At 45.0% G+C, this 16,364-nt stretch overlaps 1 protein-coding gene across 1 annotated transcript in view; it reads right to left on the bottom strand.

Annotated features, from left to right (window-relative positions):
- Positions 1 to 1,742: 1,742 nt before the first annotated feature.
- Positions 1,743 to 16,364, bottom strand: part of Dapk1 (death associated protein kinase 1) — a 180,167-nt gene continuing 165,545 nt past the window's right edge. Inside the window, exons 22-27 of the mRNA XM_090329520.1 lie at positions 14,020 to 14,217; positions 12,892 to 13,030; positions 11,143 to 11,263; positions 7,419 to 7,607; positions 3,086 to 4,314; positions 1,743 to 2,611 (exon numbers count right to left, since the gene is read on the bottom strand). Of these exons, the coding sequence (XP_090185646.1) occupies positions 2,572 to 2,611; positions 3,086 to 4,314; positions 7,419 to 7,607; positions 11,143 to 11,263; positions 12,892 to 13,030; positions 14,020 to 14,217 (1,916 nt within the window). The 3' untranslated portion in view covers positions 1,743 to 2,571. The remainder of the gene's footprint in view (positions 2,612 to 3,085; positions 4,315 to 7,418; positions 7,608 to 11,142; positions 11,264 to 12,891; positions 13,031 to 14,019; positions 14,218 to 16,364) is intronic.

The following is a 16,364-nucleotide window of genomic DNA, read 5'->3' on the forward strand; positions in this document are numbered from 1 at the left end:
TTCACACTGTAGTAGTTTTTCCAGTTTTACCCTCAGGGTTTCTTAAGTTGGGCTGAATCCTGTGTATGGATGGAGTTTACTATAGGTTAAGATTTCTGTGAATTCTGCAGCTGGATTAAAAACCCCTTACAGCAAAAAGTCAGAGTTCTACCCAAAGTACTGCTTTTTTTCCAGAAATGGAATGCAGAATTTGGAATCAGATAGAAGTCATAAAAATCACCCCCCACCCACTCTAGGTCTGGGAAGCTTTATCCATCCGTCTTTCAATCCTCAGGCACTGGGAACGTCCATTTCCACTTGGGTAGCCAGGGGCAGCTGGAACTCAGAGACAAGATAAGGACAATTCTACTGAAGTGCATGTCATCATTCTAAAGAAAAGGTCTCCTAAGTGGCTTTTCTTCCTGACATCTAAGGACCTGCATATCTTGATTCATACTATGACCACAAGAGGCAAATTTGAGTCTGGTGTCTTTCTCCTGCAGAAGGTAGACCTGGCACCCTATACCATATGGTGGGGCTAAGCCAAATAGCTTCAATATGACTACAGTTCCTGGCACTGCAGTCCCAGCTCTCCTCCCGGGGAAGCCTCCCTGACATGTCCCATGATGAGATAGAGCTCCGTGATGAGCTCAATAAACTTGCTGTGTGGGTTTCTAAGAATTCTAGAATATGGCTTGAATTTCAGGAGCCAGAGGAACTGAAATCATGTTAGTGGGTACATGTCCTGAAACTTTCTACAAAGGTAGGAAGACTCTCGTGAAGATCTTGTCTGCTCACTCTCCTTCCTATCCATTCTTCTATTAGCTGGACATCTCTTTGATGATCACTGAACCCCTCCAACATCAGCCCAGGGGTTGGACTGGGATTTGCGTAGGGAAAGCCATGTGATCCACAGGCTGATCCAATCAGAAGCTCTCCTTGCTTCTGGTTTTCAGCTGTTCAGGATGGGAAAGCGTCACTGAAGTTGGAGAGACTACAGACAACATTTAGCCCTAAACTAGAGGAGATACATCACTGGCTGGGTAGGGTCACTGAAGCTAAGTTGGGCACAAAATGGAATGGGATTTCATTTCCATTCTACTAGCAAAATGTCAGGCTGCAGGCCTTGCTCAAGTGGTAGAGCACCATCCTTGAACAAGAAAGCTAAGTGAGTCTGAAGTCCCGAATTGAAGCCCCGATACTGGTGAGCGCGTGCACACACACACACGAAGACTGTCACAATTTCAGTTGCATTCTAAGTTATCTGTGTACTTAAAACTCTTCATCAATAATTGTTTTCTTATCTATTACTGTGGATAATTTAGGCAAAATAAAATGAACTGTATTCCTACGAGAATGGTCAAAAACCATTACCATTTTAGTCTTTTCTAGTTGTCTTTCTCTGTTCTCTATTTTATAAAAAAGGCCATTTTTCAATATTGGGTTAGTACAGGTAGTAATATTGGCACCTATATTCATATTTCATGAGCACCAGAAGGTAAGTATGTTTTCTCTTGGTCCTGGTGTCCTCCCTTCCTTTTATTCTGGCATAAACTAGCAACCTATATCTGTCTGTTTTTAGGACTAGAAGATGCCATTTTGTTTACTTACCCTTACCACTGCTAGTTTTAATATTCAGCAAGAAGCTGTTTTCCAACCTAGAGGTTAAAATTTAATGACTTTTCATTGCAAATTGTGTGCAGGAGTAGTATTGAAAACCCAGTGAAGAATAACAGTTGCTTTTGAATTAAACACAACACATCTGATGCAATAAGCAACAGTTTATTTATATAAAAAAAAGGAAAAGAAAAAGAAAAAAATCCAAACTTAATTCTTTTAGGACATATTATAGATTAAGTAAAAATACCAGTATTAATATATATGTATATACATAGTGCATATATATGTGTGTATGTATATATATATATATATATACAGTTGACATAACATTAACATTACATGCTTCTCAGGACAGAAGATTTAGGACATGTTCCCTCAAATCAATGCAAAATTCTATCACCATTTAAAACAACTGCAAGAAAACTTGCTTCCTGTATTTTCTCATTTTCAACTTCAAGTACAAGAAGTGATCAAACCAGAATCTAAATGTGGAAACCATCTGCTCTAAACCAGCAACCACGGACTGCCAGGAGTTCGGGGTAGGGGATTGAAGGGTCTTCTGAATTCTCACACAGGACTCCATAACCTTACCACTGTGTCCACCTTTTACCTGAGATGAGAGGGAATGGTGAAGTGTGACAGTCTATAGGTTCCATGTGCACAGACACGTGGACATGTCAACAAAAGCAACCTGGCAAACATCATTTTAGAACAATACTGGCCATGAAATCACCCTGGGGGGGGGGAGGATTCCTTTCCCACCTGTCTTTGCCAAACACAACACAGACATCACCCCCCACCCCAACCCCTGAAACGAAAACAGAAACGAACAAACTCAGGGTGAAGCACCTCTGGCGATGATCAGCATACAGCAAGGGACAGAGAGGTAGCATTTCCTTGGTGACAGCTCCCGGCTGACTCAGATGATTTCAACACACCCTCTTCTGCAAAAGGCACTCACATATTGTCTGTTTATAAATCATACAGTGGGGTCCAAGCATGGAAGTTTCTCCTACAAATATAAAAGAGATAAGCTGAGGAGCTGGTATAGCAATGAAAAGAATCTAAGAAATACACATTGTGGATAAATGTGCACATTCTTTTCTTTCTTTTTAGGATAATCAATAAAGTGGCTTAAAAAATTCCTTGAAAAGTTCAGAAATCCAATAAAATATCAGTAAGAAGCAAGGTATTGGAGGAGGAGAGATGGAGTCCAAAACCCTGCAAGGAGGGACTCTTAACTTTTCAAGCGGGCAAAGTGCAGGGTGTGATCTGCTCTTGACAGAAAACCAAAAAACAAAAAACCATTCACAGACAGGGTGTGAGAGGGAAGGAGGCAGAGGCAGGGGAAGAAGGAAGGAGGGTGGCATTGTCAGGATGTGGGCACAGGCAGGAATATGTGGGGATGTCCAGTGGGAAAGATGGATTGCAGCCCCTTGGTGTCTGCACTCCAAAAACACCCTGCCCACACCAACGCTGCCCTCACCGGGACACCACCGAGCTAATGGAATTGTAAGACGTGCCGCTGTTGCAGCTTGAGGCATAGGCTTCCTGGCCACTGCCATCGAGGCTGATTTTGAACACGGAGGAGGCCTTCAGGAGGAAGTCGGCGGCATCTCGGCGACCCAGCTCTCTGAGTTTGGACATGAGGATGCCCACGGTGCTTTCTGGGAAGGCGGTCCATTCCCGCAGCAGGGCGTGCGCTGGGCTTGGAAGGAAATCCCTAGCTGCCCCACTGGTGCTATTGTACTTGGCCACCAGATCTGGGAGGCCCAGGTTCATGGCGAGAAGGCACCAGTCCTTCCCCATAGGATCCGGAGGGTCTAGTAGGCGACTCAGTTTCCTCCGGGTGAGGAGGTTCAGGTCTGAAGCATGGATGTCCATGCCCAGGCTGGCCTGCGCGTAGACATCGTGACAGCCGAAACACGTGATGCTACTGAAGCTCTCCTTGTAGCCGCCCATGGTGTTGGTGAGGGAGCTCTCCTTCAGCGTCTGAGCACGGAAGAAGTCTCGAGGCTGGTAGACCATGACAGGCTCGTGGTGTTCCCGAAGCTGCTGGGGGCTGAGATAGTGCTTCACAATCAATAATCCAGGTAGTGTGGTTGCCATGACATTCTCGATGGTGCTGCACACCGAGTCGAGCAGCAGGCAGCACTTGATCTTCTCTGTCTCCAGTCCGCGCACCTGCACCTCGATGCCCTGGCCATGGTTCACCAGCAGCACCAGCAGCTCCGCCCCACGGTTGGCAATCTTGCAGCCGCCCACCCAGAGGCGGATGTCCGCATCCCCCTCGGCGCTCTGCTGGTGGACCCACCGGCACAGGTTCACCTGGACCTTGTGAAAAATGCCACACGGGAAGGGGGTGAGGTGTTCCACAGGCACGATGCGCACGCCCCCATACACCATCACCTCGTCCTCCTCTTCCGTCCAGGAGCGCTGCAGGTTGTCAGTCTTGATCAGGGCAGGGACGTCCACCATGGTCCCGCTGCTCAGGTCCCGGGCACAGATGTCCATGGCATCGAGAATCTGTAGCAGCTCCTCCACGTCACTGTCAGGCACTAGCCGCTGGATGTCCTCCATGGTGTAGCGGCCCCGGTAATGGTGCAGGGCCCTCGGGGTCTCCACAGAGAGCAGCTTCCCCAGGACATTGGTGCAGAGCCAGCGGGGGTCAAGCAGCAGCACGTCCTGCACTGTCTCACTCTGGATGATGTTGATCTGTCAGAAGCGACAATGTGAGGTCATCAGTAGAAATGGAACTCAATGCTAGGCACACTGAAAGGCTGGAGCCAGTGAGGAGTAGAGGCATTCTAAGAACAGACATCCTAAGGAAGACTGCGAGGGAGTCCATCTCTATAACCCAATACCGACCTCCCCAAACTAGTTTGGCAATACAAGGAGAGAGATTCTGAGAAGTAACTGTTATTAGATATCAAAAGAGCCAATAAGAAGAGACCAAGGAAAGGGAAAGACATAGCTTCTATAAAGGAAGAGGTCATCAGCTGTGCGATGGTGACTCATACATGGAATCCCCGGCTACTTAGGAGACTGAGATCTGAAAATCATGGTTTGAATCCAGCCCAGTCAGGCATGTGATTCTTATTATCTCCAATTAACCAACGAAATGCCACATGTGGAACTGTAGCTCAAGTGGTGGAGGGCTAGATTTGAACACAAAAGCTAAGGGGCAGTGTCCAAAACAAGAAACAAGAAAAAAAGAAGAGAAAGAAGAGGACATGACAACGTGTACAGAGCAAGGGGTGATTTTTGACACGAAATATGTAAATATATTAGAAGGAGTAGAACCCCCTTGTGTGAGGACTACATATATTCAGTCACAGTGCTACATTGATGTTGTGTTTTAAATTGCAATTCTTATATTGGGTTATGTGGTGGGATGATCTCTTTGGAGATATAAGAGTAAAAGGATGATGGCTGCAAAATAAAGAAGAAAATGAATAGGAAAGAGAGCAAATGTCACAAAAATGCCACAATTAAGGTGTTGAGTATGTGAGGATTGATAATAGTGTTCTTTTTATTTTTCTTTTAGCATCAGTACTGGGGCTTGAGCATTATTACTTAGCTTTTTTTTTGCTCAAAGCTGGTGCTCTACCACTTGAACCACAGCTCCTTCTGGCTTTGTATTGTTGAACTGGAGGCAAGAGTCTTATCCACTTTTCTGCCTGGGCTGGCTCTGAGCCATGATCCTCAGATCCTGAGTAGCTAGGATTATACACAGGAGCCATCAGTGCCCTATGATGGTAGTGCTCTTATAATTTAGTTTCTCTGAAGCCTAAAATTTCCCCACAATTTTTCACCACGGTCTATCAACCCACCAGTATTTAAAATTGTAAATCCTTTCATGAAAGAAATGTCTGGAAAAATGTGCCACCGTGATAACAACTTGCCCCTTGAGAGGATGGAATTGAGACTAGAGATGGTGATAACCAGAAGGGCCTTTGAACCTATGGGTCATGCTGATTTCTTTAAAAAACCAAAAGGTGTGACCAAATCCTGTGGCAAACTACTTTCTGATTTAGAGAAGTCACTTTTCCTCTGCCTCTTCTGTTCTGACCTAGGTTTTTGAGTAATGGTGATCCAAGGCGGACTCCCTCCTCACTCAGATGTTACATTTGGGGTACAGGCCTCCTGCCATATGGATCTATTCCTAACTGAACTGCGCCTTAGACTGAAAAATCCATGCAGCACGGCCCATTTCTAGTCAGTTCTCAATGGGGCGTTTGCTAGAGTGCCAATCGCAATTTAGTACCAACTAATGTCATCTCCTCACTTAAAGACAAAAGCCTAATCTACTGGAGATTACTGAAATGATATTCTCAACCTCCTATGGGGGATTTTAGGTAAGAAAAAAAGACAAAAGAATGACAGGAAAAGGTGAACAAGGTCTGCTGAATAGGTACAGGACCTGAGGAAGCCAGATCTCGCTAGGGGGGTCCAGATCAATGGGGATTCCTTCCCCTTTTTCTTCCTTTTAAGTTTTATTTATCAGAGCTTCAAGCACATGAGCAGTAGGATGTAAAATTAAGTGGACTATACACTATAATCTAGAAAAATTGCTGGTTAAATACTAGAAGGCAAGGAGAGTTTATTATGGTTAAAACATGTTTTATATTCCCGCATTTCTTATAATCTAACTTGAATCTCTGTGTCCCTGCACTTGTCTCCTTCCTTACTGTCAGTCATTGAGTGAGTCAGTTGTTAACTGGGAGTTTAAAGTCTGATAACATCACTGCTTGAGGCCCAAGAGATTCACTGGCTTCTGGATACAGGATTACTTTAAGAAATCTGGGACTCAGACAATGGTTCTGGTGGCTCAATCCTGTAATCCTAGCTAGTCAAGGGGCTAAGATCAGAGGACCTGGATTAAAGCCACCACAGGCACACAAATCTGAGAATCTTAGCTCCAAGTAACCAGCAAAAAGCTCTAAGTAGAGGTATGGCTCAAGTAAGAGAGCATCATCTTTAAGCAAAAAAGCCAAAAGAGAGCTAGAAGCCTTGAGTTTAAGGTGTACACACACACATCCTTCTGTTCATGATGTGGCACCCAGAAAGATACAGTTGAATTTCTGGTCTTTAATATTCTAAGGACTAATTATAATTGTTTATTAATATTCAATTTGTTCATTAATATGCATATTCATATGAATATTCATTCTTGGTCAAACAAGCTCACGCATTTCATGGATTTTACAGGATGGAGGAATACAGGCTGTGACATGACAAAAATGCTATACCCTGGTGCCAAACATCACACAATCAAAAGTTCCCATCTCTTACCATCTTGAGTAGGCATTTCTTGCTTGCTGGGGGTTCCATGTGTAACCCAAATTTTAATCACTCTGCACATCTCTGCACTGTCTTAGTGGAACACCTCACTACCTTTCCTCAATTATTTATCAACTCAGAACCTGTACAGAAAGGGACCTTCTCCATTCATAGGAGCAGCTAGCCAGGAGGCTACTGGGAGAGGAGCAGAGTACCCAGGTGCCTGATGGGGCATGGAGACCCAGACACCCAAGTCCAGGGGGTTTGCACCCCTAACAAGCAGGTCTAGAAGACTTAGCCTCGCACACAGATGCTAAGCTAGAGAAGAGGTTCTGACAATCATCTGAGGTGTAAAAAGCCACAGGTCTATCAACCTTGCCTCTGGCTTTGGTGGGTAGCTGAGCAGTTTCCGCTCTACAACCCAGGCTGGGCCCTGCTGCAGGGGCTGGACAGAGGTAAGAGCCCTGAGCTCCCCCTTCCTCCCCTCTCCTTCCCCCATACCCCCATAGTCCTGCCCAGCTTCATAAAGCTCTTACCTCGCCGGTACTGTGCAGCTGGTGCACGATGTGCCTGAGGTCCTCCTCGCTGGCCAGGGGGTTCAGCTGGTCCTGCACATCATACACAAACTGCTGCAGCGACATCAGCTGGTTGGGCCCATTAAGCTTTCTCCAGGAAGGCAGCGTGGAGATGATTTTCTCACACAGGTGTGTCATGGGAGGGCAGCCCTGGCATGGGCAGAGCAGGATGGGTTACTATCATGCTGCTGGGAGAGGGGTGGGGTCTATGGAGGAGCCTGCTAGAGATGGTGTCATTCATTCACATGGACGGCTGCTCTCATTCGAGAATGCGTTCGTAGGGTGTTTGTGATGGAGTACCGGCACACAAGTGTTTTCATGTTGCCTTGAGTGGGGTCTATCGAATATTCTTAGTTCTACTCCTCATGCTATCCAAGCAGTGGCTCTTCATAAGGATGGTTTTAAGATTGTGAACTCAACCCAGTGCCTGTGGGTCACAGCTGTAATCCACCCAGTCAAGAGCTGAAAGCTGAGCTGACATCAAGGATCTAAGTCAGCCTACTACGTAGCCACTCAAAAAGCTGGAAGTTGGGCCTGGAGTTTGGCCTAGTGGTAGAGTGCTTGCCTCACATGCATGAAGACCCGGGTTCGATTCCTCGGTACCACATACACAGGAAAAAGCCAGAAGTGGTACTGTAGCTCAAGTGGTAGAGCTCGAGCCTTGAGAAAGCTCAAGGACAGTGCTCAGGCCCTGAGTTCATATACCAGGACTGCAAAAAAAAAAGCTAGAAGTTGCGGGTTGGGAGTTTGGCCTAGTGGTAGAGTGTTTGCCTTGCAAGCACAAAGAGCCAGGTTCGATTCCTCAGTACCACATACATAGAAAAAGCTGGAAGTGGAGCTGTGGCTCAAGTGGTAGAATTCTAGCTTTGAGAAAACCCAAGGATAGTGCTCAGGCACCGAGCTCAAGTCCCAGGACTGGAAAAATAAATAAATAAATAAATAAGAGTCTCACATTAAAAAAAAAAGAAGCTGCAAGTGGAGTTGTGGCTCAAGTGATAGAATGCCAGCCAGTGGAAAAAGCTAAGGGACAGCACCCAGGCCCTGAGTTCAAGCTCCAGCATGAAACAGGGAATCTTTACAATAACAGTTTTAGAATGGAGCAGTCCATCAGGAAGTGCTAATTCATAATGCTTGTTTGTTTGTTTGTTTTGGTTGGTCATGGGGCTTGAACTCTGGCCTAGGAGCTGTCCCTGAGCTCTTCAACTCAAGGCTAGCACTCTACTACTTTGAGTCACAGCACCATTTCCAGTTTTCTGGTGGTTAAGTGGAAATAAGAGTCTCATGGGCTTTCGTGTCCAGGATGGCTTTGAACTGTGATCTTCCGATTTTAGCCACCAGAGCCTGGCCCTAATGTTTCACTGTTCATTTTTTCCTCTCTCTCTCCCCTCCTGTCTTTCTCCCTCCACTTGTTCACGTAGCTCTTCCTTTCCTAACAGGTGACTGCTTCAGTCTGGCAATGGTCACTTTAGAAACTGAGCCAGGAACTGAGAATGCGTGGTGTTCAGAGGAACAAGCTAGAGGTAAAGTGACCAGGTGGAGCCCAGCAGGAAAGCAGGGCCATCTGAAGTGAGAAGGCTAGGTTGCCAGGAGAGAAGAGATGATCTATTGAACTCTGCTGCTCAATTGATAAAGCTGAGATTGTACAGCTGGGACAATGCTGGCTCAAGTGGTAGAACACCTTATTTAGCAAATATAAGATTCTGATTTCAGTGTCACAAATGCTGAGGTTACTAGTCCACTAGAAAACTATAAAATGATTGAATTAATTATTATTCTTTCCTATTTTTGAATTTTGTCACTGCATATTCAAGTCAATAATACTCATTCTCCAAGAAGGTATCATTTGTCTGAAAACCAAATATAAGAAATTTGAGAGTCTGCCAAATAACCCATTTAATATAAAGCTGCCATGGGTTGTGGTCATGAAAGGGGTCAGGTAGTGATTGGAGTGCTTTGTTTCATACAGCACTTTTCAATTCAGTTAATACTGTCTCCAAAGCAGTTTTACAATTGACATGACTTATAGATTCCCCCCCACCCTCAGTCCTGGAGCTTGAACTTAGGCCCTGGACACTGTCCTTAAGCGTTCTCAAGATTAGCCATCTACTACTTGAGCCACAGCATCACTTCTGTTTTTTTCTGTGCATGTGGTACTGAGGGATCAAACTCAGAGCTTCATGCATGCTAGGCAAACACTCTCCCTCTTAGGCCAAACTCCTAGCCTGTCCGTTCTATTTTCAACATGTGTTATTATCTTTAGTAGTTGCATACAACAAACTCAATTGTTAGAATTGTAGGCTCTTAGTTTCAGAAATTAGTCCAAATAGGTAAAAAGCTTTTATTTAACATGTTCCTAGAAGAATCAGAATTATAAAACCCTATTGTGATTTTGTAGCTACATGTCTACATCAGTATTTTTAAAACATTCTGAAGCCATGTGCTGGTGCCTCATGCCTATAACCTTAGCCACTCAGGAGGCTAAGATCTAAGCATGATGGTTCGAAGCCAGCCCAGGCAGGCTCCAAGTGGTATAGTACCAGCCTTTAGTGAAAATGGTAAGGAGCAATACTCAACCTCTGGTATGGACAAAAAATAAATAAACAAACAAGGACATGAAAATATAACACGTTCTGTTGGGGAGTGATTGTCAGTGAGATGGGGAATTGAAATAGGACACATACGGTCTGTGTACTGCCCTTGTTTAAAAAACTTAGGGATGGGGAGAATAATAAAGGGGGAAGACTGACAGGGTCCCTTATATGCATGAATGGAAATGTCAGATGAGACCTTGCCCTTATACAAGTGTATCCTAATGTTTAAAAAGCTTAATCTCTGTTTTAAAATACACATACACAACACACACAAACATATTCTTGAATATGTTTCTTTTCATGCTTTATGTTTGCATATTTTAAAACTTAATATATCAAGTATTTTCAGGGATGGAGTGAGTACAGTCTTCTCTTTGTGCCTGGATCAAGGTCTTCTTTCTTACACTGCCTTAATAGCTAGGTGACAGGCACATGCCACCTAGCCCAGATTTTTGGTAATTGGGTCTCGCTGACTTTGGTTCAGGCTGATCCTGGTCCCATGTTCTGAGTAGCTGGGATCAGAGATGTAAGTAAGTAAGCCCTCGTATCTTTTCTCTTGTACTAGCATACATCAGTACACATAGTGGTTACACTGTGATATTTCCATACATCCTGAAGTATTTTGATTATGTTCTCTGCCCTGTTACTGTCATATCTCTTTTACTGCTATTTTATATTCTTTACTTACCTCAGCTTTTTAAATATTATACAATAGAGCACATTAGAAGTACCTTTATTATTATTCGATTTAAGTAGTTGTACAAAGGGATTTCAATGCAACATATCAACTTATGAATACAATGCTTTCTTGATTAATGTCACTGCTTCCGCTGTTCTCCCTCACTGCCTTTGTTATTTGTTAAAAGAAATTTTGTATTGAAATCATCAAACAAACAACTGTGCCCTAAGATAGTCCACCTGGCCCTATGACAGCCCTACCACTTCCTAGGTTTTTCTTCTTGCCTTGCTCCAGCCTGTGAAATTGCTCCCTGAAAAACCAATGCAAACCAAGAGGACATCGGACAAGCCAGCTCCTGGGTCACCCTGAGCTGGCATGGTAAAGGCTGGGGACAGGCCCTACAGGCCGTGCTCACCGAGACGATCTGACTCCGGATTTCCTGTAGGTGATTCCGAAGAACCTTAATGTCCTTAGACCCAGAAGCCCCGGCATCCAGCACAAACAGCTTGTTGGAGATGTGCAGATCATTCCCGAACCTAGGATGAGAGCACAGACCTTGTGAGCCCTGAGTCCATCCAACCAGATCTTCCCGGGCAAGGGCCTGGCTATTACTGGTGCTATTGACTGGTGGGACTCCTGGTGACCTGTGCAGGCGCGTGTGGGACTCTGCTGGATGACTGGATACAGAGGTGCAGGAGAACAGGGGTTTCCTCTAGTAGTATCCAGGGAAGCATCGATTTCTACACAGCTGCACCACACAGTTGGAAGGACAAGCCCATGGAGTCACTGTCGAGTGAGGACAGGAAGATGCTACTGAAAGTAGAGTGACTACAAGGAGAGGTAGAGAACGAGTGGTGCAGTGGTACACGCCTATCATCCCCGCACCACTGGGAAGCACAAGTAGGCGTACCCAAGTAGGCGTACCACATCCTGGAAAGAAAGTAAGTTGTTTCCTTGAAAATAGCCAATATGAAGAGGGGCTCAAGCAGTAAAATGTTTGCTTAGCAAGCTTGAGGTCCTGAATGTAATCCCTAGTATGAGAGAACAAAAAGAGAAGAAGGAAAGCAGGAAAGAAAGAAGGAAGGAAATGGGAGAGGAGGGGAGGGGAAAAAAGGGGAGAGGAGGGAAGGGAAGGGAAGGGAGAAGGAAAGAATAAAAGTTGCACTGCCTATCTGAAAATATCCATAGAAGACCCATTATCACATGAGGAAGATAAGTGACACAGACCTCAGAAGGACAACTTCAGATGTCTGTTGTGGCATGGGAGATGAAGCTGCTGGTTCACAGGTCTTTGAAAAATGAAATTTATGGTTTGGCTGTGGCCTATCCCCCAACGGTTCAACCTAAATGCATGTGCTACAGTCATCCAGGTACTGCCCAAAGACCTCGGGTGCTTTGGACACTGTTACAGTAGTTCTCAGATCAAGACTATTACAAAAGAGGAAAGTTGGTCTTTGTATTTCTGGCGTCCTGTATCATCGTGTGACTTATCCTTCTCTCAGGGGCTGTTGGTGAGTGATGCCTTAGCCAGGATGTGACACAACCAGTGGATGTCTTTGTCAGATATAGTGACAAGGCTGAGTTCTTACCACCAAAAACAAAATTTGAGCTAAACAAACCTTTCTTTGTAAGTTCCCCAGACTCATGTATGTCATGATAACCCCTGCTATGAATGATCGAAAGTCTAAGCAAAAATTGGCATTTTACCTCTGACCCTGCCTGTGGAGTCCACAATAATGTGACTCAAAGATCCACAAACCTTGAGATAAGATGTATTCCCATCCATGTGATTCAACCATTTGGTTGAACCATTTGGTTCCTATTTCATTGTGTCTCATTGCAGAAAGTTATTCATACTGATTACCTTACGGTGATAACCAGGGAAGAGTGAGGATGACAGGAAGTGACAGAAGTTCCCTCTGGGCATAGGCACTGGGAAGTGGGAGGAAAAAAAATCCCTTCCACACACTCTATCTGGGCTTGGTTGCTAAATGTGTACCCACTTGAAGAAAAAAAGCGCAACTAAAAAGATCAACCAGGAAGCCAGGCCTTTCTTTCCTCCCGTCGGTCATATGACGTCTGCTGCATTTTACGCCCCGCTCAGAGCCCTGAGGCAGCAAGACTCTCCCTAGCCCTCCCTTGAGAACCAGTGGCTGCCCCTCACCTGTTCCTGATCTCTTTCAGCAGAGACGTGTCTTTGTCATAACCAAATTCTCCTCCAGCTGGACGGGGCACGTTCATAATGTCAGCGTGTGTGGCCACCAGGACAACTCGGAGTGGATTTTTCAGCTTGCCGCCAAAGGCTGAAGGGACAAAATAAACTCTGTCAGGACACTGGCCCTCTTACCTGCTGAACTCTCCTGCCCAAGTGAAGAGATGATTGGCCTTGTTCCTAGGTCAACTCTCCCATAATGTAAACCTGTCTACTGGATGGAGAATTTGAGACCATTATATGGTCTGACCCTCAAAGGCCCCAGGCCTTCGCTATCCTGGGCTCCAGGACAGACTCTGGCACAAAGGGCTTCACTCCTCCAGACAATTCTTACTGAGTGAAGGAGGAAGACTGGACCTCTGGTAAGGGGGTGCTCTACACAGGACCAGAAGAAGTCTCTCAAACCAGCCATTTCCCAGATGGTCTCAGAGAGAAACAGCATGCAACTCACACAGGAGGCTTCTCTCAAAAGAAAAGTCCATAAAAGGGAAGCCTGAAGAAAACATGGCCGCACTAGAGGGAGAATCAAGATAACTTTATCTTATTGTTCTGTCTTTCTGGAACAAGAAATTGGCTGCAGAGAAGGGCATTTCCCCAAAGAAAAGTACATCTCCTGTCACAGATGTAACTAAGGAAGTCCACTCCATACCATCCTCCCCACAGGAAGGAGAGCTAGGAGCCACAGACCCCTGGGGTCGTTTCTCCAATGTAGATGGCTCTGAACAGAGGCAGCTCATTCATCCTGCTAAGGTTCGGGGTGCTTCTGGGACAGGAGTGAGAGCTATCCCAGGGGGATAGCACTCTGCACCCAGCAAGAACGACCAAGGCTCTGAAGTATGGAAGGAACTGAGAATTAGATCAAGGAATTGTCTAGGATGAAGCCTATTGGGGGGGGGAACAAAAACAAAAACAAAAACATGGGACCATGAAACGAAAAACTCCCAGTAGGAAAGAGAAAGGAAGGGAGTCTCAGATTCGAGTCCAAGCTGCAGGTTCTGAGCATGGCCACAGCTGGGTATGAAGCCAGGGGCCATAGCAGGTAGACAGCAGGGTACATAGCGGCCCCTGGGCTCAGCTTACCTATGGGTTCTTCCACTGGGACCAGAGATTTCAGGAAACTGAGCCAGAAAATCACTTGGTTCAACTGTATCTCATAGGGTTCTTCTAGACTAAAAACAACAACATGGATGGACGTGGGATCATTTGCAGCAAAATAGTCATAGCAGCAGAAGTACACAGGATTTCCAGAGAACTCCCACACACTGAAATCACCAACTCCTATGGAAGAAAAAGAAAAATACAAATTACTATCCTGAAACAACACCACTGATTACAAACACAATTATTCTGAGGGATTCTGTATAGGATCAGTGTTTTTATGGCATTCATCTGTACATAAGAACATACAGACAAGCAAAGGACACCATTCATGCATGTAGATACACACATATATTCATGAGTATACCTCTCCTGATACACAAACCCAAAGCAGCACTTACCTAACTATGCCAGCCATAGCCACGTCCATTTCTCTGCTTCTCTCGAAATCTTCATGTATCTCTTCCTAAAGCCTTCAGTGTATTATCTTTGCTTTATTAATAATTACTATCTAATCAAAATATCCTGGAGAGGCACACAGGTGAGTGTGGTGTGCACACAACTAGATTTGTAGGTGGAAATTTTACCTCACAATATATACTTTTTTTTTCCTTTCCTCAAACATTGACATACAGAAAAGGAGCCATTCACCTAGGATGAACCTATCTGATTCCCCAGGAGAATGCACAGTAGCAACCAATACCACAGAATTTTAGATATATATAGGTTTAATATGTACATTCCAGCTTTAACTATGGAGCTTACTTCTCATGAGGAGTCAGGAGGATTCAATATGACAGCATATGAGAAAAAAGTCTCATGTTTTTAAATAGGTATATTTAGAATAGAAGCTTATAGAATATTCTACATATCATTATGTCACTATGAGATGCAATATTACTTTTGGTTACACAGGGTCTAAGTTTGCTCTTTTCAACTGATCCAGGGATCTGTTCTGGCTGCTCAGAAGTGAGGATCATTGCACATGCCTGGAATCCTAGCTCTTTGGGAAGAGGAAGGTAGAAGTATTACAGTTGTAGTCTCGACTATTGGGAAACTTCATTTTAAAGCAAGCTAAAGAGGACTGAGAATGTAGCTCAAGTAGTAGAGTGCTTGCAGCCCTTAGTTCAATCCCAGGAACAGGAAAAGAAAATGAGCAGGTTTCTCTGCACAGGAGGAGGTAGTATAGGATGTGGAAGAGGTGGAGAAACTGTAGGACGGGGATTGCATTAGATGGGAAGGAGATAAATAAGAAACAATGGTTGTGTGGAAGGAGAGGTACTGCTTTCCATCACACTGATATGAGCACAGCTGATCTTCCCAGAGTCTGAGACAAGAGTCTGACATGGATTTCCTACAGAAAGTAGGATCTCCCAGTGACTCTCTAGATGCCAGGACATGTGACAACCCCACATTGCTGTATCCCACTGGGACAGTGCCATCAACCTCTCGGCCTCTGAGGCTTCCTTACAGGACTCTTACATTTCAGGATTGGAAGTCTCTTTCCTAACATTCTCCCTTAGTATTTCCAAATTGGAAACCAAGTAATCAGAGTTGCTCGGTGCTGGGTATGGTGATACATGCCTGGAATCCTACCTACTCAGTAGGCTCCTAACTCAAGGCCAGCCCAGGCAAAAAGCTGGCGTGAGCCTGCCATCTCAGCTTTGTACCAGCCTAGGCAAAAACCAAGAACAGGCCGAGGGCCTGGCTCAAGTAGTAAAGTGCCTGCCTAGCAAGCATGAGGCCCTGGTTCAAACCCCCATTCTCCCTTCCCCTAAAAAGGAATGTTCTGTGAAATCTACAGGCTTTCTACAGCCTTTCCTGGAGCCCAAGGTGCCACTGTCATCAGGCGGCTGAGGTTTAGTATAGAAAATTCTGGAGGATACAAATAGGCTCTTTTCATGTTGGGGTCCTGATTAGTATGAAGACGGAGCTACAGAGGAGCAGATGAGGGTGGAGAATAAGACTTGCCAGCAAACTTCCCTTTTGTCTGTGCAGTTCTGCTCTGAGTCAGTTAGAGAACACTCAGCATCGAAGACAGCGAACACACATGGACTTCTCCTCCTACTCACCGTGGCCACTGGTTCTCAAAGTAGGGTTCCTTACAACAGCAGCATCTGCATCTCTGGGTAATGAATTCTGAGCCACTAGGTCTCAAAGGGCCCCACTATCTCTTGTCACCACCCTCTAGATGTGTTCCATGCATGCTGATGTTTAATAACAACTTTAGATAATAAACACTGAATATTCTAATTTTTTATTGCCTGTATACAGGATAAGGCTGATATGAGCATGGCTCTACCTGCCATTTTCTGAAGGCCTCCCCA

This window comes from Megascapheus bottae, chromosome 3 (genome assembly GCF_031878675.1).
Source record: "Megascapheus bottae isolate mThoBot1 chromosome 3, mThoBot2.hap1, whole genome shotgun sequence".
Taxonomy (NCBI): domain Eukaryota; kingdom Metazoa; phylum Chordata; class Mammalia; order Rodentia; family Geomyidae; genus Megascapheus; species Megascapheus bottae.